The following is a 25,874-nucleotide window of genomic DNA, read 5'->3' as shown; positions in this document are numbered from 1 at the left end:
CAACTATCTTTTATGTGTTGGTACATTAACAAATTTTTTCTTTTAACCCAATTTTTATAGAGGACATTTCCATGATCTATCATGAACTTTTGTTGCTACACTGAATAGGATATTTCTCCTATTATGTTTTCTATTTGGAAGTACATGGAGCCTGTAGGAAGTACAGCTCTCCCTACAGTATGACATTCTTTGGATTTTTCTTCTTCTGAGAAATGGTTTATCTAGAATGTCTAGTGATCAAAACCCTCTATCTTGTTACTTGTGTGACTCTCATTCCCATTTTCCTGGCTTTCCAATGTCATAGTTGATGAGACAGTTGCACTCCCCTCTGTCTAGCCTCGGGGATTCTGCACCTGCAGCCCCATACCCCTAAAATGCTCTTCTCTAACATCCTCATCAACTTCCCTTTAACTCATTTATCTCATTCAGATCTTAGACAGACCTTCTTTCCCCATTCAGATCAGGTCTCCTGCCAGGCTCCTAGATTATGCTATATTTTACTTCTCAGTAATTTAGCATGGCTTAAATCAATCATTGACTAATTTATGTGCTCCCTTGATTAATGTTTTTCTTTCCTACTAAATTCCATGTTGCAAGGACAGTGTCTATTTTGCTTACTCTTAAATTCCCAGGCACCTCGCATGGTGCTTGGGCTAGAAGTTGCTGTTATTGAATGAATTAAGAAAGAATGAATGAGTGGATTGGTGTAACTCAGTTTCTTTCCCCTCACCTCAAATTCCATTTTCAGTGTCTTGTTTGCCTTACAGTTATGGCATCCTTCCCTTCTTTGTGGCAGCTTTCATTATATGAATTCATATGTTTTATTGGGCAGCCACAAGCTGTTATATGACAATCAATAAAGGTGTTTTTTCTTATTTTGGGAAATGCTTCTCATTTCCTACTAAGGCTCTGCCAATGTCCTTTTTAAAAATATTTTTGGTTAAAGTTTGCCCTTGCCCTCACAGCATGTCTATTTAATTTTTAATATTTACTTGAATGTTCGCCAGGACTGTGTTTCTAAAACAGTACTGTCATTTGCCTGTACAACGATACTAGCTTCCTATTCCCTCTACAGAGCTGAATTTTTCTTTTTCTTTTTTTTTTTTATTAGATACTTCTCAGGGCTAAAAGGGGAGAAGCTGGAAAAGAAGTACTAGAAAGTCCACTAAAATCAGCAAATAGCTAATTTTGAGTGTTCATGTATCCTTTCAGCTGAGCCAGTTCAACTCCATAAGGGGAAGTGGAGCTTTATTTTCCAGTGAAGTTTATGTTCTGTGAAGTTATTTTCTCATCCCATCTTAGATACCAGCAGAACATATGCCAATGGCTGAAATGTCCTATGAGTGCCCAGATCCACTCCTTAGACTGCAGACCCAAAGAGAAACCTCACTGGATAAAAACACGGCTGCAGTTTCTATCCACTTGTCAATCATCCCCAAATGCTAAAATAACATGATTTGGATGATGAGGTAGTAGATGCTTGCTTCCATCTCTCTACTTTATTTTCTGCATTGCCTATAATGAATAGTGCTATTTTACATTGAGGAAATATCCAAATAAGTTCTATTAAATATATCACTCATAAATTCCTGCTTTCATGGTCTCATGCTTCAAGAGCCCACCCACTCTGAAGCGTGGAGCTTGCTTCCCAGATGAGTTGGTAGGAGGCCGTGAGAAGCAACATATATTACTTTTAGTGTAAAATAAATTATTCTAGCAAAAAGAGTTAAGTGAGGATAGAATCATCCTCTTGAACCTCATTTGCACAGCAGGCCAGTTCCTCTCTCTTGGGGTTATCTGCAAGAGCAGCCAGGAACAAGATTATTTTTTTCTTCTGACTCCCTATCAGGAAAAAAAAAAATTTCAACCTCCTGTGGCTGCTGCAACATGCAGTGAATCATAAGTTCATCTTTCTTGCGCAGGCTCTTGCTTTTAATTTTATTTCTGATTCAAAGTAGTTGGTTAAAGCCAATGAATTTCAGCCCTAAAATGGTGATAAAATATTCACCCTCTTAATTCTTAACAGTTTTATTAATTGTGTTAAATATATAGCCAGCATTCTAAACAATTAGGATCAAGAAGAAAAATGGAGCTATTACATTCATTGTAAGTTATCTGCTATCAGGGTTACAGATACGTAGCCAGGACTCAATTTGCAGACAGACGGTGTATAAATACAGAGGATCACAAATCTTACCTTGTAAGTCAATAAGTTTTTCATCCGAACATATTTTCCCATATAAATATTTTCTAAGTGGTGTTTAGATTCCAAGACTAATACCAAAAAAAACCAGCTTAAATTTTGAGCTAGAAATATAAACTATTTACACAAAAGTAAGAAAACACTGTTATTATAATTTAAAGTATTACATGGAACAGAAATGTAGTTTTAAGAAAATAGTAGATAGAACTTTGGGGAGTTTCATTTTTAGATTTGGGGTGTCTAGATCGCCTCTAAGAGGTAAAAACATCAATTCCTTGGAGCACATTTCTTAGTAAAATTCTTCTATTATTTTCAAAGTTTTAGGGCACACAATTATAACAGAAAGACTTTGAGAGATTATCTCAAGATAACCAAAGAAGAGTTAAAGGAGAAAGGAGGCAGGTGTTCAAGAGCATTAATGGGGAAGCACAGCAAAACTTTCTTGAGATGAATTAACTGAGGTGAGTTTTATGTAGTGAAAACGGGATGAAAATGGCAACATGGTGTAAGGGGAACCATCCTAATATCCAGTATATAAAAGGATATGAAGAGAAATAAAGCAGATAGTAAGTCAGTGGTGGAAGAATCTTTAGAGTGTGGCCATTACTCCATATAAAATGTCACCTCCCATTGAGATTGGGGGAATTTTCGGCTTACGGCAGAAAAACAAATGTCCCAAAAGAACCACAGAGATCTATGACTTCTCCATAGGCACTAAATTCTCCCTGATTAAAACTAAAATGCTATCAAAGTGAATTTGAAAAGTGAAAAGGGAATTTTGAAAAATACTCAAAAAATTAAATCACATAAAGCTATTACTTTCAAAGGCAAAAACTGCAATTACTTTTGCACCAACTTAATAGTTTCATCATACATTAAGACACATGCATGTGTGCATGCATGCTAATTCTCATGGTTTGTTCGGGGCATGAATCTGCCTCTATTTTTTTCTGATAACCACTGACAAGAAGGTAGGCATAACAGGTAGGATGATTCCCATAGTCACCTCAGAAAATTAGAATTCAAAGTATAGAGTGGCATTTGTGGAGCTGCATGAATTTATGAGTCACCTTTCCTCTTCATCTTTCACCTCGTCTCTCCACAAATCCTATACACCAACATCCTGGGACTCCTTATTCATGGTGCGTTCCTTCAAACAGAAATTTTTGTCCCTATCACCTTCTCCCCTGGGGATCGCATACTCCCCTAGGGCTTTAATAAACAGTATGGCCTCCCTCTGCCAGGATTCTTACTAGCTTCAATCTCTCTCTTGAACTCTGGCTCCATGTTTCCAAATATCTGTTGGATTTAACCTAAATGTTCAAAACAGATTTAAAAATGCCACATATGCTATAGAGCTGGAGGCCATTACTCTTAGCAAACTAACACAGGAAGGGAAAACCAAATACCGCATGTTGTTTCTTACAAGTTGGAGCTAAGTGATGAGAACTCATGGACACATAGAGGGGAATACACACGGGGGCCTATAGGAGGGTAGAGGGTGGGAGGAGGGAGAGGATCAGGAAAAACAACTGATGGGTACTAGTCTTAATACCTGGGCAAGGAAATAATCTATACAACAAACCCCCACGACAGAAGTTTACCTATGTAACAAACCTGCACATGTACCCCTAAACTTAAATTAAAAGTTTAAAATATGCCATGCATGAAACTGAACGGACTACCATATTTTCTAGCCCGTGAACTGCTGTTTCTGTGCTTCCTTGAATGTACCAGCATCTTCTCAGACACTCAGGCCTGCAGCTCTGAAGGTGTGACTCTTTGTTGCCTCTCCCAGCCAATTAATTGCCAAGTCCTGCTGATTGAAATGCAATATTTCTCACATCCTTTCTTCAGTGACCAAATCTATGTCAGTGACCAAAGCTATAATTTCAGCTCTATTCATTTTCTTTCTCTTGTAATCTTGTTTGCCTGCTGCTGAAGCAGCCATCCTAAATGGATACCACTATACTGTGCTATTCTATTGTTCAAAAATGGCCATGGATCTATATTGAAGTTCACTCTTCTTAGCCTGACATCAAAGATCCTCTGTTATCTCAATTAAGCTTACTTTTTCCAGACTTGGATCTTATCTCCTTCCACTCCTGTAACCTATGCTGTAGCTAAATTAGATTCCTCATATCTTGCCTGTGCTTTATACTTCGTATTACCTATATACTTTATACTATATACCTATATACTTTATATTATAAGGAGCAGAATGAATTACTTGGAGGTAATACATTATATTACAAAATAGGTATACTTTATAGGTAATATAAAGTATTACCTCCAAGCAATTCATTCTGCTCCTTCACTTAGGATATCCATTTCTCCTCCCTGGACACACATTCTGAATTCTTACTATTCTTTAAGAATAGGCACAAATATTACCTTATTAATTAAACTTTCTTCCATTGTAATGAGTTGAAGATGATCATTCTTTCCTTGAACTTGGACAGTACTTCATCTGTTGCTAAACTTTGGCGTATTTGTAACCTTCTAAGTTGCTTCTCCTTTTGTTTATGTCTTTTCTTCCCTAATTGATTGAAGTCAAACAATTTGACTCATTTACCTCTGAATTGCTCTACCTTATTTAGTATAAGAAATGGTATAGGCCCTCCTCAAGGAATTTAGCATTAATAGGAGAGAAAAGCACTCATGTGAGTAACTACGGTATAATAAGAGTACATTCTGAGTGACTGAGGGATGTGGAAATAATTTTTATCTTGTATCTCTGTTTGAGAGTGAGGACATTATGTAGTCCACATAATATGACATATTTGGATGAAAACTAAAAAATTCTATCACAACAATTATTCCTCCTAAATCCCGGGGTCAAGCATTGCTTAGCTAAGTAAGCTGGGTGTCTTTTTATGGAAAGAAGTGAACCTACAAAAGAGATATTTTACCGTAGAAACAACGCTAGTACACACATGCACATTTTTAGGAAACTTAGTGGAAATTCATTTATTATCTCAAATTGAAAATAGTTTAGATTTAGGTTTGTCCCATTTCATTAAGAACTCACTAGTTGTAATGCAAAGTTGACTTTGTCCAGTTCTGCTGGCTTTGTCTTGTGGACTGGGTTAGACTTATTAAAAAATTTCACTCTTTATTCTGGTAGAGTCAGAGATGAAATGATTATTTCTTTTTGCTTAAAAATAATTTCACTGCTACATATAGCTTGTCTTTATAATTTTATTTTTAATACTTTAGCATAATCACTCTTACAGCTTTTTCATGCATAGCATCCCTGGCTTAATTTTGGCAATCACTCGTTCTGATAAATAAAGCTCTAGTTAGTATTGTGTTCATCTTTTTACATAAGATAATGGCCTGAAATCTCCACAACAGGCATATATTAGATTTTTTTTTTACTAGATCAGACTAAATACTTTTAATTTTGAGCTAATAATTTAGGAGTCACTTTGTTGAGATTCTCACAAATAATCTAAGTTTCTAGTGAGGCTGAAAACCTTCAGAAGATTTACAGGACTCCTGGGGCAAAGAATAAACAAAGGCTGCTGATGCCAGTGCAGAATGTGAATGCAGAAGCATCACCAACATCTCCCTTTAGGGTGATGCGTTTATTTATGCTAATGATTTTATTTGTGTTCACTGAATTCCAGCTCCTAACATAAAGCCCTGAGTATTCATTGAGAAGTTACAAAATTTCTTGCCTAGTCAATGAGGCATTGTTGGCTGAATCCTCTCATGAGGTTCATGTCACTTATCAGAAGGTTTGCAATATATGGGTCAAATTTCTTACATTCTTTTGGTTGCAAAACAGAACTTACATCCAATTGAAACCATCTATGAAAAATCTTTAAAGCTGCCACCAGCCCTCTGGGGCATTCTATCATTTAGTAAAGATAGCTACAAATGTCCTACTTATTGATGGTCTATGAAATTAATTTTAAATGTTTAATAGTAACTTATAGTAAATAGTTCAATACATTGAGACTTGGTGTGACAAGGGGCATTTGGAAAAGCCTGTGAATGTTTTATAATTTGAAAGGCTCAGCTTAGCTTAAGTTGCTTTAGACATGGTATGTCTTGAGTGTGCCTGCTGAATTGAACCTTTCTCCAATCTCTACTTAATGTATCCTACATGTTGGAATGCACTGCAGCTTCAGATCTGCACTCTCTTTCCCATCAGGACTGCAGTACTCCCCTGAGCTCTGTTCTAATTGCCTTGGTCCTTGACAGTCCCCTCTCTCTAGTCCTATTGGGCGGGACTAATTTTCTGTACCCCAGCTCACTTAGAGGGGCCCTGGTTCAATCCAGAGAGAACATGGAATGGCTGTCCTTACCTAAGTATTACCTGCTTTGGCTGTTTACCCGCACTCTACACTTCCTCTTCCTTCTTCCCTTAGGGTCAGATGTCTAGGATATCAAGGGTACCCTGGATAGACAAAATCTTCTTGAATGTCCTTGGACTGCTGGCACTCTCCCTTCTATGCAAGGTAGTCAGCTGAGCAGCTCCCCTTACTCTATAGGCCTTAGCTAATTCTGCCATCTCAGTTAGTCTGATACTCCTTGTTCTACACTCAGTGAGTTCCCTAGCAGTTGACTTTGGTGCTTATAATAAAATTTAATTCTTTCCATTGTATCACTTTTTAGTGATGAAAAAGATTCTTTGCTATTTAAAATATGGATCTTCCAATTTATTTTTATTAATTCCCAAGATAAGTAATTCATCAGTTTTTAAGGTGTGCTTTGGGTGAAAATACCTTATAAGACCATTCCCTGATAGGTGTGCTATCAGATGGTCAAATAATACAAGGAAAAGATGCATTAATAGATATTTCTATCAGAAAGACCTACTCTAGAAAAGACACTCCCCAAAACTTCTCTGTCTTTTTGTTTCGTTTATGAAACAAACAATGAAATATTTAGTTAAACCAGGCAACAGACTTTTGGACTAGTCTCTATACTTGGCTGAGAGAATATTCCCATGCTAGATGGAAGAACATGAGCATACTACAGCAGAAGATACAACATATGGAATTATAATGGACAATCAAGAAAGCTAAAGTAAAATGAAGTATTACCTTGGGGTCATGTATTCCAGAAAGCTCTTCATAGATCTTCTCACCTACCATGACAGCAGCCAAGTTTGCCGTGTATGTGGAAAGGCAAAACATACAGAAAATGGCCCAAAGGTTCATTAGAAACCTTCCAGTCCAACATTTTGGAGGTTTGATGGCCACTGTTCTGCCAAACAAGAGGGCATAACAGATGTTCAAGGCTGAAGAAAAGGAGAAGACTTTACTTCTATTTCGCCCCTTGGGAGTCAAACCAAATGGACTCTTCCATTCATACAGAGTGAGGAAGACGGCAGTGATGTGCAGAGCCACAAAAATCCCCAGCCACATTGTCCAGTGGAGTGGCCACATGAAGGCTCCAATGGGAGCTGCTGTATCTCGGGTCCTCACTAAGATGCCCAAGCTGGTGGAGAAGAAAGGGCTGGTGAAATCTATCACCTGGCTCCGTGCAGTATTGATGCTAAAGGAAGTGACTGCCATGTGGGCAGTCCCTCTCAGGAGATCACCCACTAGCCCAGTCCAGTGCCCATTTTTCCAGGCTCCATACTTTCCATCCCCTACAATATAGAGGTCGAAGTCAAAGTTCATGTCTTCTGCTATCTTTTCCAGCAGATCAATGCAATATCCATAGCAGCACTTCTTGAATTTAATGGGCACTGTATCATTACTGCTATGGAGGCTGCTAAAAAGGCTGTCCAATGTGGAAGAGTCATTAGTCATGGGGTCTAGACAGAGTTGGCCAGCAGGGCACAAGCCTTCATCATCTACCTCCCTTGTGAAGACAAAAGGATGCTCAATCAGGGTAACCACTCTCAAGTGTAGCTTACTTGGATGTTGGAAGTGGGTTTTGTGTCTCTGGGCCTGCTCTGGCCATATTCCATAGTCCATGACAATCTTTCCCCCCTGCCAGCTGCCCAAGCGGGTCCACATTGGCTTTCCCATGGGGTCATGTTGAAGATTCCAGATGAAAAAGTTGTTTTCTGAGCTGACGATGGTGGAACCTTTTACTCTGATGGAACCACTGAGGCCTCTGAAAGTGGTATTGGCTAGAAACCTGGGAAAGAGGAGCAAAGGCAAAAAGTAAGAAAAGAAGTGAGGCCAAAGATAGGAAGCAGTGTTCAGCTTTGCTTCCTTGTCCTAATAAAAATAAATTCGAATTTTTATTTAAAAAGACAGTGCCTATAATTTCTTCAGATGTTAATAAGCTGGACTCATTCTCTATTATAGGAGTAAAGTCCTATTGCACTAAGCAAATGAGATTTCACTCTCAGGTTCTAATATTCTAGCCAGGTGCTTGACTCTTAGTCTTACTCCAAATGTTTTAATTCCTAGTTAAGAGATGTGTTAACCATTTTCTGTTGTAAACTGTTAATTGCATATTCTCACAACTTTTCAAGCTATGGAGGTTTTCAGCATCTTTAACATATCTTATTTCTATTGTTGACTATGTTCAATTGTAACTACACCTTCTATTTATCTATGTATCTATCGATCTATCTAGATATTTGGCACAGGGAATGAGATTTAAAAAGTATGCATATACTTTAATAATTGCTTAAACACTACATTCATAACATTAGAAAATAGCCAAATCTTGTTACCAATGTTTCTTCTTGTGGAATGAAATCAGTTAACATATCTGTCCCCGTGAGGCTAGTTGAAGCTGCATGTTGGATCTCATCCATGGAACAAAGGAAAAGATGATAAATCAACTTGCACTTTTAAGGATAGCCTCAGGCTAGCCTCCCTCCAAGTCATTAGAGAGAAACAATTGGCCCTGGTTCTAGAGAGAGCTTATGCCAGAAGCCACAGAAAGGAAAATTACCAACTAAATAATATAGTGATTCCTAACCCTGTGGACTAGGGCACTTACAGTATATGTTCTGATATGGACTAGACAGAAAAACTAGACTAATATGGCTTGGTCTTAGCCTATGTCTTTTTTGAGTCTGGGAAGATTAGACAGTAAGAGGTAACATATAAGCTTGTGGCATATTAATGGCAATAATAAAGATTAATGTGGCTTGTGGCCTTGTGTTAGAATAAAAGCCCAGGCTTTGGCATCAGATCCACCCCCATTTGAATATTGGTCTAGCCACCTGCTAACATGGCCCTTGAACAATGTACTTAACTCTATGCTTTAGTTTTGTCACCAGCAAAATAGAGAAAATACTTCCTTCATTACAACAGTTGGAAATAATTTATGTAAAGCACATGCTACATCTAACATGGAACAAATATTCCAGATATGGTAACTCTGACTTAATGTCATTCAAGTTTTTTTCAGTCAAGGCTGTCTCCAGGTTACTTTTTCCAATAATTTTAATACAATTTTAAAAGTTGGAAACACAAAGTATTGCATTATGATAAATCCATGGCAGTTACTCAAGATACATTTCAAATTAAAAGAAATTAAATTGAAATGTAGAGTGGAAAGCAGTAGATATTTTGAAAAATCAGATGATGTAAGTGTAGGCTCTTAGCAAAACATATTCACCCATTGCCTGTCACAAATATTACTCTATAATTTACAAATGCAAATAGAAGTAATAAGACATTATGTTGCCACAGAAGGGACATAGAAAAATCAGAAAGTGTGAAGTACGTATTAATTTTCATTAGAGATATAAATGCAAATCACATTTGAAGATGCTACTATCAATCAATGCAGTGAAACTGTTCATTTTGGAAGATTGTGTGTAATGGTAATGATTCATGTTGGTACTCCCCAGTGGGATTCTACCACTTAAATTCTATTTTGCAACAAGTAATGAAGTCTCAGCTATCTTAGATTTTGAAGTAGTTTTCTGCTTCTTTAGAGAAGGAGCCAAATCATTAAAATATACAGATTAATCAATTGATAATTACCTAGGTACTATAAGGGAAAGCTGACACACTTGTTTATAAGAAATTTACTTTTAGATTTGTTAAAACACACACATGTACATACTTGCTGATATAAGAAATAAACAGTTAGTAGTAAGTAGGTTAATTTCTTCTGGTCAATTTACTGATCAGGAAAGTAAAGAGGAAGTTGTGGAAAGAGGAACCCTTCATTATTTTAAGAATGTTTGAGGCTTAATGATTATAGATTCTTAACTGGATGGACCCTTGAGAGACTACCTTTGACCAAATATATGCTTAAACCATATCAGAAAAAGGCACTAGAAATCTTCAGAAAATTTCCAGAGATTACACAACTCCGTCATTCCAGTAAAACCTATTACTGATTATTGGTATTAAATAACATTTAAGATGGCCATGATAGAGGGACAAGGCCCAGTTGTCTTCGAGCCAGTCATTTTCCAAAGAAGGCAAATCAATAGGGACCTGAATATCTCCAGTTTTCCCAGCCCAGAAAATCCAATGCTTGTTTCACTACTGGCTCCAAAAAATTGGGTCCCAGAGAATCACCGTTTATGGCAGATTATTTGTGTCTGTTTCATTTTTAGTCTTATGATAAGGGTGAATCAAAATAATCTCATGAAAGCTTTAATTATAGTCACCTGTACTAATGGAATGACAATGCATAGCAAAATATAAATGCTCACTAAATTAGTTAAAATATCAAAAGGCTGAAATCCTGATTTTGCTTAAATTGAATTCCATCACATTCCTTTTTTATCTTGCCCTTTACTCTTCTTGGATAAACAAGAAGAAAAATCAAGAATAGTTTTACTGGCACCATAAACTGACAAACTCCTGGGGACTCTTCCAACTCTAGAGTTACAGGGATGAAAGACAAACTCATTGGTCTCAAGGAGCTCAAGAAGCTCAAAGTCTAATTCTGGGGAGAGAGAAAGTGAGCAGGCAATTCAGACCTGCATAATGAGCATCATGATAGAGGTAAATCTGGTGTCACTGGAACAGAGAGGAAGAGCACCTGCACATTCTACTATAGGGTGCCAAGGAAAGTTTCGTAGAGGAGGAAGTGCCAGAGCTGAGTCTTGAAGAAGGAATTACAGTAAGCCAGGAAGAGAAGCTGGGAAATTATGTTGTCGTCTCAAGGAAATACAAATACAAAGGCCAGAGACAGAGAGTGTGAGCTGTTTGACGATAAGAGATGAAAAATAAGGAGGGAGATGAGGATAGGAAATTAATTACATCAGATCTGAGGCTACAGTGAAGACAACAAGGAGGCATTGAGGGGAATTTGTCTGGGGGGAGTCATGATCATTCGATTTAATTTTACAATGCTTTTTTTCCTTGCTAGTTATATAGGACATAGTTTGGAAGGACGAGGGGACTGAACATAAGTCCACATGTGAGGAACAATGCTTCTTCCTTCTTTCTTTTGCTTCCTCTTTTACTCTCTCTCTGCTAGTTTCATAAAGGGCTTAAGGTGGTAAGGGCTAAGGCAGTAGCAGAAATGGAGAGGAGATGGTATAATCAAGAGATATTTTGTTTTCAAAAAGGAAAGCAGTGATTTAAGAGGGCCAAATGTACAGGGTTGCAAACTTTACTAAGAATGTGTGGAACTCAGCTTGACGGAAGGTCATATAAATAAGACCTGTTAGTATTTAGTTGAATATAAACTCAATGTAAGCCCATATAGCAATGTGGGTTTAAAAAAGTAACCTTAAGTTCCTTTAATAAAAATTTAGAGCCTGGATCAAAGGGAACAGTAATACTACCATTCTCTGTGCTGATCAGATAACTGCTCCAGCCTGGATATGAACTCTAAACAAATCTTCCAGAGTCAGGAATGTTATGAAGAAAGGTAAGAAGGTGGAAAATGTAAGAGGAGGTAGTAAGCATAATAATCTGATTGGAGAGCAGGGTAGAAAAATATTAGAAAATAACGTAGGGAAAGCAGGTTGAAACTAGACTATGGAGGCCTCATGTACCTGTTTTATGACATTGGATTTTATTTTAGTAGGAAAAGAGGAACCATGAAGATTACTGAGTAGCATAATGACTTTAACAGAGATCTACATTAGTTAATATTGGCCTGGAGGCAAGTAAAATGCACATATAGGGAAGAAAAATGGTGACTAAGAGACCACTTACAATATCTTTGTCATGGTTTGATAAGGGCCTGGATCTAACTCCATGAGTGAGAACCTTGTTTAGTGAGTGTTTAACAAAGTAGTTCAGGTATTCATCTTTTTTATCAACAAACCTCCCAAGATACCATTCTCCTTAAAAGAATGAGGCTTACTAATGAATTTTTCTTTATTAAAATCTCCCAATATGTCACTAATTAAGAATACTTGTTGATTTGCATAACAGCTGAGATAATATCTGCACTTTGCAAATTACTTAGAAAATGTTTCTGAGACAGTTCACAGCATAAGCAAGATCAATATTTAATATATTTAAGATACATTTTAGAAGCCATATTTGCATGCAAAATGTTGACATCCTAATTAAAGTATTTTCTTATTTATTCATCATAAAATGAGCAACACATCACACATTCAATCATCTATTTATTCCACAATACTCACTATGTGCCAGGCACTGTCCTAGGTGCTGGGGGTGTAGTAGTGAAGTAAGACCACAATCTATGCAGCTTATATTCTATTGAAGGAGACAGAATACATATGATAAATAGGTAATACGTGTAGGATTTAGACCTGGCACAGTGTTGACATAGGAGGGGTTTTTTTTTTTTTTGTAATTTTAAAAGGTTTGAGCTTTGATTTATTGTATTTTTCACATATAAAAATCTGCTGCTTAAGTTTATAGCCTGTTTTGGATGCTGAAATACTGTCATTTTGGGTAAATATTCTATGTGCTAATCAAAATGGGTGTACATTCTCTGTGAAATGTTAACTGCAGTTAATACATTGATTATCTTAATGTATTAATTACATTAGTCATGTGCTATTTTTACTTTTTGTAACTGCCTAAAATTTGCTAAAGTTAAATAAAAATTTTCCACTACAAATAATGTTGCCCTTTTCTTAGAGATTTTAAGAATTGTTGCCCCCCTCATTTTTCTTGTCTTATTTGACACATCAAGTTTTATTAGTATTATGTGTTTATGTTTATTATGAATTTGTATTTTTTCTGGCTGTGGAAATAGCTCTGAAATAGGTCCATTGTTTTCAGCCTTCATTTCTGTCTACATATTAATCACTTTTGTGTTGTTTAAATGCATCACCATCCTCAAGTGTCTTCTTTCATGACCTAGCTATTTATGACCATATATTTATTTCTACTTCAATCATTTTTCACTCATCAATTTGTCTCTTTGTATATCTACCTTTCTTTTTTTCTTTTAAATTGCCCTATTACCTTTTCTTTTTCCCCCTATTTATTGCCTTCCATTAATCATATCTGTCTATGTGAATATCTATTTTGTACTACAAGGCCTTAAAATTAATTTTTCCCCCTGGGAACTGTCTTTGTATCATTAAACATATCAATATCCTCTTTCTCTTATATCTTGAAAACTAAGCTGAAGTTCTTTTCCCATGATCATCTTATCATATTTGATATTTCCCCCCTGAGGAATGAGGGATTTACTCATGCTGCATAAAGCTCTATCAATTTTTTTTTTTCTGTGAGAACTTCATTTTGATTTTTTGCTTTTGCCTGATTAGGAATCTTTAAGAATATTATTACTAGTAACATTCCCTCAAACTCCCTTCCTACCAGGATCACCTAATTCTTGTTAGGTTTACTGAGTTTACTTGTCAGGATTACTTGCTCCTATACATGGAATTTAAATATTTGCTTCTTGGTTACTTTTAATTTAGCTTGCGATCTACCAACTATTGGCATGTAGTAGAAAACCCAGCTCAATAAAGTCCTTATCATTTGAGACAAAGGAATATTCTTAAACCTTCCCCTTTTCCTTTTTTTTTTTTCTGTGAGAAAGAGAAACTTGACATAGATGTTCAGTAATCCTATCTTTTCTTAATGTGATTCATATCTACGATGAATCTTCTAATTAAAAACTCACATTCTCCAGAGTTCTACACTTTTGCATTTGTCACAAGTTCACACTTATGTAGTCTTTTTTTTTCTGCTCTTTTTCATTCAAGAGCCCTAAGCTATTCTCTCTTTGGATTGTCTTTTAGAACTCTTACAGCCAATTTTGATATTTCACAATGTCCACAGACCTCCAGTTATCTGAATTATTTACTATACATAGTTTACATTTGTATTTTTCCATGTGTATATTTCTTATTTTTTCAGGGCTTTCCCCTAAACTCTCTGATTTCCTAAATTATTCTCATTTTACACCTCTTCCTCTGGCTCCCTTCCCTCCACTGTTTCTGGCATGTGGTTAATCTACAGTTGGCTCATTGTTTCTTTAATACTCTTTCTTTTCTTTTCTTTTCTTTTATTTTATTTTTTCTGAATTTTTTGTTTTTCTCTCTCCCTCCCTCTCCCCCTTTTCTTTTTAGTGGTTTTTGTATAGCGGAAATGCCAATATTCTGTCTTGTTAGTGGGAGATCTTGTCTTAAAGCAGCTCTTTGACCATCGTTAGTTAATTTACTATTTGTCGCCATTCCAGCTCCCTTCCCACTGCCTTCTGAGATCCATCTATTTACTTCCCTTTATTTTTTTATGTCTCTTTTACCATTTTTCCCTTTTCTTACGGCCCTAGGGAACCTTTCTGTACTTGATGGCGAGTTGTTACTAGTTCAGCTTTCATTTTGTGGCTTGTTTCACCAAAGCCGAGCCCTGTGGTATCTGCCTTCCTTTTATGATAACATGAATTTGTCCATTTTAGCCACAGAGCTTACCTGTGGTCCAATTCTGTTTGATTTTCTTCTCCATATATGGGACAGTTCTCCAAATTAAACATTAAATGTGGGTGATTTCTTGAGCTTACATGTAAAATGACTCCTTGACTCTCCTCTTACTATCCTAAAGTAGAAGAATTTGGCAGTTTATTTATCTCATCTTTGACTTTTTAGACTATAAGGCCCTCAAAGGCATGGGTTTGGACCTACTCCAGATTTGGAGAGCAGCATCTTCCACAGAATTGCTGTTCTCCCTTCCCCACTGCTCTGCTTCATAACACTGCAGGCTGTCAAGCTGAAAGAGGCTTCAGCATTTATCTAAGTACCTATCTCACTGAGTCATCTTTGACTCTTAGGCACAACACAGTGCTTGGCCAGGGTAACTGCTCAGTAATGTTTTGGGGTAAATGCAATTAAACACATGTCTTCTGCTCAAATCAGACATGTATCTCTTACAGCGATCTTCATCACTTTGCCAGAAGAATGGGGCTCATTAAGTCAGGAAACATTTGCATTTGTAATTTGCAAATTGTTTGAAGGATTAAACTTTCAATACATTTTCCTCCTGAATAATGGAGAGTATAAAAAATTGAAGTTAGTTCAATGGGGAACCTCTCTGATGAGAAGGAGTTTAATAGGGTTTGGAAATTGCTAAATTTCCATCCTCAGAACAGAAGGCCCTGCACGCTATAATCCCTGATTATGTCATCTTTTAAAATTGCATACAAGGCTCATCTTCTAAAAAATATTTCTATCAGTTAATGGTCAACAGCAATTTAGTAATATATTAAACATATATGTACACATATATGAATCATTTGGGTCTATGTTTTGTCAATATCTGCAAAATTCAGTTACTTATAGGTGAAACTGTAGGGTGGAAGGAGAGCTCCTACCTTTCTTGAAGTTTTCACCAAGAAGAGAACAATACTAATCTATGTGGTGGGGTCATAATTTAATACATGTTTTGTGCTGTGTTACTATTGGTGTGTATGAGGGGCTTGCTACATCAAGAAGTCATACACACAGACATGGTAATCTCTTTTTCTTGCTTCCATGTGTTGTAACTGGCAAGCTGGCACTTTTTTCTCTCTGTGTTTTCTTCTCTGATATGTTACCTAAAACAGTTTGATTTATTCCATACCCCTATATCATTGTCCTTACCTTTTGCTTTTTGGTATGAACCTTGACTCTTCTATACAATTATGATCTCTGCCTAGCCCTTGAACTGTTCCTGGTCACACTGTGAAACATCACAACTCAATTCATTCTGGCTCTTTGGATCTGGCCCCAGTGCTAGCCAAGGTGTTGATGTCCCTTCAAGTATTGCCTTGGCATAGCCCTGGCAATAAGACATTATGCAGTATTTACCAGTCAAACATCTATCCTAAGGGTTGTAGGGTATGCAGATTGAAGTGGTCTTGAGAGATAAATCTGAAAATCAGAGTAGAGCTTCAGTATTACTCTGCATAGTTTCATACTTTTTGGCAGATTTCCAGACTTTACAGTAGATGCATATAAAGTGAAAAAGTCAACCAAGAATACAGTTCCTTCTCGGGCACATAAAAGCTTGGAAGCTCTCCTAATTGGGAAATATTCCACAGTTTAAAATCTGCTGAATCCTAGATTAAGTAAATTTGAGCTGTATTCATCAAAATAGAGTCTTGAGGGAATATACGTTTTCCAGTGTCCCTTATGTGAGTCCCCCCGACCCCGCCCCGCAGTGACTTAGGGAAAATTTTAGACTCATCTCTTGGCATGACTTAAGTGACCTGGAGTGGAGGTAATTTCAAAGAATTCCAGCCAAATCATTCGGCTGACAAGGGTTCCTACTGAAAACATCTGAACACACAGACCTTAAGTGTTGATCCCTGAGATTCATGAACCCAAACATGTCTTTTCTAGAAGTATCAACACCTTAGTAGCCCTAGCAGAGAAAGTTAACCTAGGAGTAAGAGTTAGGTATACTGGATCAGCCATAAGCAATGTGTTCTTCTCAGGACTCCAGGGAGCTAGTGCTAAGCAGCCTCCAACCCCTGGCTTCCATGTTTAATGCAACTGCATTTCTTTTAAGTACATGTTGAAATACGTGGGTTAACCAGTTTGTGTTGGTAGAGGTCCTTAGGACAAGAATGCTTATAAAATTTAAGAACAATTAAGAAAATTACTGTATGCAGATGCGATTTGTATAGCTTCAGGCTGAAAGAATATAAATTAAAAAGTAATAGGATCCCAATTAAGGAAGGCTTATACTAATTCTGAAAGAGCCTGGAATATGAATTTAGATAAACTGGTTTAAATCTTCCCCTGCAAAGTAGTAGCTGAATGACCTTAGACATACTACTTAACTTTTTGAGATAAGTATCCTTATAGTTAAGGAAATTAAAGTTTATGACATTTAAATAACTTTAACATGGTCACAATGCCACTAAGTTATGGTGACAGTGGACAGAATATCCAAAATTAGAATTATAGCATTCAGCCTCAAGTTCTTCTGGAACTCTGCTAATGTTCAGGAATAAATTGTGATGATTATCAATTTATATGTTGGGTTTTTTGAATGGACATTTGTTTGATTCATTTTTTTGAAGATTTTCTAATTCTTCACAATGCCTGGCACATAATAGGTTCTTAACAATATATGCAGAATCAATAATGAAAACATTTATTATTAATAAAAGGCCAGTGAGTATTGATATTGCTTGACTGTGTAAGCATAAAGATAAACATAGTTTGAAGAGAAAAGAGTCTCTAGTGTGTTGAATCATAATTCAGGGTCAACTGAGGAGGGAGGCCTAGAAATGCTAGCACCAGCGGAGTATAATCACTGGTATAAAGGGTGTTATCCCAGTGAAGAATAATAACCAAACAGCCAGGTCAAGGAAAATGGATAAAACTATGAATAATTAGATGAGCATGTCTTCTCCTGGTGGAAGAACAGAAGGGGGTTGCTAGCTTCCTGACAGCATGGCCTCTTACCTTCTATTCCTTCTGTCTCCAGACAAGGGCTTGACCTTATATTAGTTAACTTCAGCAAATACATGTGAACAAAGGAACGAATTAATCACTGACTACTTGATTCAATTCTCAAGGGATACAGAACAGAACTGCAGAAGCTGTTCAAAGAAGAAAAGGAGGATTCTACATCCCAATTAGAAGCTAGAATAAACGATCAGAACTATGGCTAATTAGTCAAAGGGTTAGGGACTTCTTAGGCCAAGAACAACAAGGTGTCTGTCAGTGTCCAGACTCTTGGGATTCTTCAAGAAAAGATAAGTGCTCATGACCAGATTATGACCAACCCATAGAGCTTTCTCTGCAGGAACAATGAATTTATTAGCACTTAGGGCCTTTAGGCAAGCATGGGCAAATCGTAATCCTGGGAACAGCAGGTAAATTCTCAAACTCCTATTCACTTTCCCCAGAGTCCGATGTTCAGAATGCAGCAAGGGAGTAAATGTGGGCAAGGCTAAAAGCAATTTTGAGAAATAAAAACAATGTTTATATCCTAATGTTTAAAAAAATTACTTGCAAAGCTTTTATACTGTATTACTTTATTTGGTTAATTTGTTACAGGATTATGATTTTTATAAATATGTCAGGGCTAATGTTCTGCCATTCAGTTGACATCCGCTCTGCATATAAAATGCAAATGCCTTAGCTTGGCATACAAACTCTGTGTGGTATGTTATCAAGTTGACTACTTTTCCAGAATCATCTCAAATCCTTTTCATATGCAATAAATGCTCCAGCCATACTAAATTTATCTTTCAGGTCTTGGTGAATTTGCATATGTCATTTCCTTTGTCTGTGAATTTGTTCCAAACCTAAAAACCCCTTTTCATTTACAGGATCCAATTCCAGTGTTTTCCCCTCATCACCAAATATCTGAGAAGAGTTAATTATTTCCCTCTGTATATCTGAATATATCTCTATTCTTATAAATCACACATCCCATTGTTTTATAACCATTTACTTACATTTCGACCTCATTCACTAGACTGTCAGCTCCTAAATGTCAGAATTCAAGTCTTCATTTTGTCTACCCGACCGTAGTTCAACACATGGTCATTGGCTAGGCAAAAACATCCATTCAAATGCGCTTATAAAGGTATTCTCAAAATAATATTCCACCAATAATTGCTCCAATTAACTAACATTTAAAAAAACAACTTGTAGCTGGGCGTGGTGGCTCACGCCTGTAATCCCAGCACTTCGGGAGGCCGAGGCGGGCGGATCATGAGGACAGGAGATCGAGACCATCCTGGCTAACACGGTGAAACCCCGTCTCTACTAAAAATACAAAAAATTAGCCAGGCGTGGTGGCGGGCGCCTGTAGTCCCAGCTACTCGGGAGGCTGAGGCAGGAGAATGGCGTGAACCAGGGAGGCGGAGCTTGCAGTGAGCCGAGATTGCGCCGCTGCACTCCAGCCTGGGCGACAGAGAAAGACTCCGTCTCAAAAACAAAAACAAAACAAAACAAAACTTGTAAATATATTGTTGAAGATTGTTGAAGATCATGCTATGAACTTGGTCCCTGAATGTTTTGTCTACATTTAGTTATGATGGACATTTGCTCTGGCATGTGGGGACCTAGGAAGAATAAAATCTCTAATACCTGTAATTATGTGTATGTAGTCTGCCATGAGAAATGACTTTTCTAATCTGAAAGCCTAGCTGAAAATGCCATGTTTTTGGTGATTTCATTAACATTTTAAGATGTTAACAGTTCTGTCAGCCCAAACTGAAAATGACTGTGTGAGAAATGAAAACTTGCGTAACTCTGACATCCACTATTCATGGCTCATTATCCTCCCGACTTTCATTATGCAGTGAAGAAGTGGGGTCAGCCTCACAAAATTTAAGAACAATTAAGAAAATTACTGTATGCAGATGTGACTTATGGACTGAGAATAACTTACTTTCTGAAAGACTGTATTAAACAAAATAAATAAGGATGATGGAAAATCCACAGATGTTTTATGGCTTAAGGCAGCTTTTCAGTTATTCATTATAAAGTCTCCTTCCTGGGTTTTGCTCATTTCCCTTGACTTGTTCCTGAATACTTTTCAAACTTTCTCTTTGCCTGTATCCCTCAGGAGTTTAAAAAGTCTCAGGTATACTTCCTGAAGTTCTTTGGGTTCATTTCTCAAACACATTCATCATGATGAAAATATTGTCACTGACCCGGTGTAAATTACTGCTGGGCTTCAAACCTCACAATCTTCTTTTACAGCTTCAAAGTTTGTGGAATAAATAGCCACGAGGGCAGAGGCTATATACTAACCTAACATCCCACCATAAGGAGAGAGAGAGAGAGAGACAGTGAGAGAGAGAGAGAGAGAGAGAGAGAGTGAGCAAGCGAGAGAGAAAGAAAACCAAACAGAAATCATCCAGTATTTATGTAAATTTAAAAAGTACTTAATTTAGACAATATCTACCATCTATCCATTTCTTCTACAGCAACAGATAATGTAGGATGTAAATAAAACAGAAAGTTACTTTTCTTTCTTTCAATGTCAATCCCCTGCCCTCCCTTTCCCTTCCCTCTCCCTTCCTTTCCTTCTTCCTGTCTTTTTCTTTCTTTCTTTCTTTCTTTTTTTTTGTGACGGAGTCTCGCCAGGCTGGAGTGCAGTGGCACGATCTCCGCTCACTGTAACCTCTGCCTCCCAGGTTCAAGCGATTCTCCTGCCTCAGCCTCCCACGTAGCTGGGACTACAGTCGCGGTGCCAGCACGCTTAGCTAATTTTTTTTTTTTTTTTTTTTGTACAGACGGGGTTTCACCATGTTGGCCAGGATGGTCTGATCTCTTGACCTCGTGATCCGCCCACCTCGGCCTCCCAAAGTGCTGGGATTACAGGCGTGAGCCACAGCCCCTGGACTCTATGTCCATTTCAATAAATACCTATTAAGTGCCTACTATAGGCTAGGCATTGGATAAGGCTCAATAATAGCATCTCCACTTAACAGAATTTATATTCTAGCTCAGAACTCAGATTCATAGACAAATAATGAGGATAGAATGGGCCAAGTACCACTATATAATTTTATATACAAAATGCCATGGGATCCTTGTGGAAAGAAGAACATAATTTTAATATAAATTAAATCTTGAGGAGCCAGAAAGATCAGTCTGATCTTGGTAAAATGAGACCCTAAGGTATATACAACTTAAGTCAACAAATATTCTTCTCTGTAGTTTCTAAACGTTTTTAGGATTCAAACAGAATCATTTTTCTTGCATTCTCCTTTTTACATGAGACAAAAAGATGCTAAGGAACTCAATGTAGTTTTCATAAGTGGTTTTTCCTGGCTGCTGTTTATGACTGTCCTTCCAAAACGATGACTATTTGAAATTATAAATCAAAACTTTGCTTGTATTTTTGTTGTAAAGGAGAATGTTTCTTGTCTTAGATAAAATTCTGAACCTTAATTATGTGCGAGCGTGCCAACAGTAGATTAAATCTGGAGAGTGGCTATAAAATAAAATATGCATGGATTTTAATCTTGTGGAAATTATAATATGGGAAAAAGGGAAAGTTCAGATGATGATAGAACATCTAATTTTATTACTAATAGATTTGTAGTAAATATATTTGAAAAATTTTATTAACAACATTCTTTAAGGAGTTTACAGGTTGTGTTCAGTCTTTCACTTTTCCCTTACATATGGCATTTGGCATATTGCCTTGTACATAGTAGGTGCTCAATTTATACATACATATATATATATGTAAAATTAAATGTACAACTATTTGCACCCCTTGACCTTTTATCATGTCTTTTTTTTTTTTTTTTTTTGAGACGGAGTCTCGCTGTGTTGCCCATTATCATGTCTGTTTTAAAGGTAAGAAGTTATGAGGTTGCCTTGTAGTCCTCAACATAGTCAGATACCACTGTTCCAGGATGGCCTAAAAACAGGGCCTAGTCTACAGGGAAACCTTCGTCTTTGAAGAAATAATAATCTTCTGACTTGGCCTCTCTGACCACAGGTGGTCCTTTTTCAGAAGAAAGTCTAAGCCCTAATGAAATATCCTTTAAGGATATTCCCCCTTTCCCGGGAATCACCAAAACCATTTCCATATGATGTTTTATTCTCTATTTTAAATGGACATTTTCGTTCTAGTTTCTGGATCATATTGAGGAACCGGAGCAGAAATGTATTTAATTTAAAAATAAACAAATATAATTATGAATGTATAAACAAATAAATAATATTTTATATATATATAATACTCTTATGGAACTCTTAGTTCTATTAATGTATCCTGTTTGTCTACTACCAATCTATCATCTATTATCTCTATCTATCTATCAATCATCAATCACAATGATTCTATGGGTAATAGGATCTACTCTTATATCCATTTTACATAAATGAATATAGAACAAAGGAAATTAAGGCTCAGAGAAGTTAAGTAACTTGATTAAGTCACTCAAGTAGTAAGTGGCAGTGCTAAACTTCAAGTTCAGACAGTCTGAACTTGAGTTCAAGAGTCTTTGCCTTTACTACTCTATACTGTCTTAAGCATCAAGGCCAGGGAGGAGGGAGAAAAGTCCATTTCTTGCTTGACTAATTTTTTCTTTGTATAGATTTAGAGAAACTTGATTAATTTTATTGATATGGAAAAGAGTGGGTAGGAAAAGAAACATTTATTTTGCATCTACTATAAGCTAAGCATGGTATTAGGTACTTTTCATATATAAATTTCTTGGTATCTTTATTATACTATACCAAGCTATTCATTATACTATTTTGCTAGTTAGAAAACTGAGGCTTGGAGCTTTTAAATAACTTTCCAAGATCACAACAGCTAGTAAGAAGCTAAACCAAGGTTTAAAGGCAGGATTGAGCACTCCCACTATACCATGTACTTACAAGTTTATAGATCAAATTACAGATAGCAGATCATGAAATACTAGCCTATATAACCAGAAATCCTCTAAGAAATATTATTAAAGTTTAAAGCTACTCAGAGTCAAGATTTCTGCAAAGCGGACAGATAGGGGAATTTTACTCTCTGTCATGGCCCTATGAATGGGGATATAACCGAGACCTTGCATCCTACCTGGATAAATATTGTCCTGAAGTGAGATTTGTAGTTTCCACCTCCATGCAGTTCATTGTGCTGGGAATGAGAGCAAGTTCTGGTTGGATCATGGTGGCTGTGGCTACAGCTCTTGCGACCAGCTCCATAGCATCTTGTACGTAGTGCTCAAAGACAGACTGTGTTGTTTTTCCATGAGCAATGAGCCCTAAGGGCAGACCCTCTGTTCTCAGTTCCTCCACGTTCTGGGAATCTCCCAGCACCCAACGAAGTTCAGGGGGCATGACCCCAAACTGGGTTGTAATTTTGAAAATCCGCCGGATACTTTCCATGTCACAGCCAAACATCACCACCGTGGGTGTGCTGTTCTTAATACTCTCAAGCTGGATCTGTAGGAAGCTCAAGAGGTCCTGGGTGGAGGGGAGGTTAGCAGTGATGTTGATGATAGAACCCAGGTGGAACTTGGAATTATTCTGGGTAAGGAGGAGGAAGTCGGTGATGTTCCAGTCTTCCTGGCACAGCAACAAGCTAAAATTGTACCAGTTGTTCATGGTCAGGATTGAGACAGTGACATCAGCATCAGAACTTAATGAATTTTCTAAACTCAGTTGTAGGTGAAGGGGATTCTGTATTTAAAGATATGAAAAAGAAGAATTAGAAAGCATTGGCCAAAGACTTTAACATAGGGTACTTTTGCTTTCTTATGAGGCTTAATCCTTTAATTTCACTGTAATACATATTTCTGGGATAAAATTCCCATAGTTTGGAAAACCATGCTTCCTGTCTAATGGAACTATTGATTCCTAACAACTGATTTCCTAATAATTTTTGCTAAGAATACCAGAGGGCAGATGGTTCTTGGTGTGAATATCAGAAGTAACACAATCATACATTTGGTTTAGGAGTTTTGTCAAGCTTGTCTACTGCCATATAGGCAGTCTCATTTATGGCTTCCCATTTCTTGGTATCGCTATTAAGACCTCATTTGTTAAACTTTGATCTCATATGCAATAAGGAGAAGAAATTACTTTTGTTTCTTTTTAAAATTAATGGCAGGAAATCTTAGCAAAATGCAGGTATTTTTATAAGGATGATGTGAAAGATGGATGCATCATAGTTTCCTAAACTTCCAGCCCCTTGAGGAAGACACTTCTAATAAGTACAGAATACTTTTCAATACATACATCAAGACTAAGTGTGTAGTGCAATGTTAAAGGCTTGATTACTTTTCTGTATCTTCTGAACCTGGATTCTTGCTGTGAAAAGTGAAATCTGTGCCATTAAACACACTTATGTAACTTCTATCACAATTTTATCTACTTGTGGAATTCACAAACTTCATGGAAGAAGAGAAACTTATTTGAAAAGTCACAAATTATTAGTCATATAATTGAAGTGGAAATAGTCTTCCAATGAATACATTTGTTAATTGTTATCCTCAAGAGCAAGCATCTGACATCCTGACAATGTTTAGCACAATGTCTTATATACGTTAAGGGCACAATAAATATTGGTGGAATCAACTATGTTTATTTTGGGAACTATTGGATTGTTTTTAAGAGCTTGCTGAACATTCAATAATATGCATTAAGAAATGAGGAAGCCTTTCTCAGTAAAATCTCAAGCCCTTGTATGAAACAAAGAAGTGTGGCCTGTCCCTACGTACCAAAAAATGTGTAACAGGAAATAGAATTTATGCTGCACTTTAAACTCTCTGAAGGATTTAAATGACTTTGATACGTGTAGAATAAAAAGTGAGGACTCCACAGAGGTTTACAGGAGGAAAACTATGACTGTAGGTACTCATGATGGTAGGTAGGATGGAGTCTTAAAATTTATTCTTAAAATTTGTTCTGAGAATTTGTCTTTTGTCTTTCCAAATTAAGCTTTTGAGCAAAGCTTGTAATGATAAAAACAGAGCGTTGGAAAAATCATCACTGGGAAGCATTCAACAGGGATGGGGAATTAGAAGCCCCTCAAGATCTTGATTACATGCTAAGTGTTCTACTGCTCTTCATGGTAGGGAGGGTAATGAAAAATGGTCTTTTTAAAATTAAAAAGGATTGGCCAGGCACGGTGGTTTGTGCCTGTACTCCTAGCACTTTGGGAGGCCGAGGCAGGATCACTTGAGGTCAGGATTTCGAGACCAGCCTGGCTGTTATGGTGAAACCCCGTCTCTAATAAAAATACAAAAATTAGCCAGAAATTGCTTGAACCTGGGAGATGGAGGTTGCAGTGAGCCAAAATTGCACCACTGTACTCCAGCCTGGGCAACACAGTGAGACTCTGTCTCAAAAATAGAATAGAATAAAATAAAAAGGATTTAGTGACAAGATCAGATGTGAGAGGCAAAAGAGAGAAAGGTCTCAAAAACCAGGAGACAGGATCCAATAGGTAGCTCTGGGTGTCCAGGCTTGAGCTGCCAGCAGGATGTTGATGTGAGAGAAACGGAAGCTTCATTTCCTCACTCCTCATTTTGATTTGTATAAATTGCTCCTGTGTTTTCTTTTGCCCTCCTCTTTTAGCTTTCTTCCTTTCCTTCTTCCTTTTTATTTCCTCCTCTGTCTTAATCCTCTTCTAGAAGCAAAAAGCAATGGAAGGCAAGCTCCACATTTAGCTAGGAGGAACAAATTATTCCCAACTGTATTCTTGGCTTCAGCTCCCTATTCTGTTGCCAGTTTTCTTCCTAAAATACAAATATGACCATATCATTCTCCTGCACCATAACCTCCGAATCACCCATAGGACAGATTTAAAAATCAATAATATGGCTTAAGAGTCACCGATGACATTGTTGCTTTCTTGCTAAATAGGAAGTTGAATTAGCTAATCATATTGAGCATTTAGTATTAGACAGAGAAACAAATCCA

General features: G+C 37.0%; 1 protein-coding gene across 1 annotated transcript in view; it reads right to left on the bottom strand.

Moving 5' to 3' along the window:
* Positions 1-25,874, bottom strand: part of GRIN3A (glutamate ionotropic receptor NMDA type subunit 3A) — a 170,471-nt gene that overhangs the window by 95,566 nt on the left and 49,031 nt on the right. Inside the window, exons 2-3 of the mRNA XM_003312211.6 lie at positions 23,026-23,630; positions 7,261-8,308 (exon numbers count right to left, since the gene is read on the bottom strand). Coding sequence (XP_003312259.3) covers positions 7,261-8,308; positions 23,026-23,630 — 1,653 coding nt within the window. The remainder of the gene's footprint in view (positions 1-7,260; positions 8,309-23,025; positions 23,631-25,874) is intronic.

This window comes from Pan troglodytes, chromosome 11 (genome assembly GCF_028858775.2).
Source record: "Pan troglodytes isolate AG18354 chromosome 11, NHGRI_mPanTro3-v2.0_pri, whole genome shotgun sequence".
Classification (NCBI taxonomy): domain Eukaryota; kingdom Metazoa; phylum Chordata; class Mammalia; order Primates; family Hominidae; genus Pan; species Pan troglodytes.
This window is presented reverse-complemented; position numbering and strand designations above follow the sequence as displayed.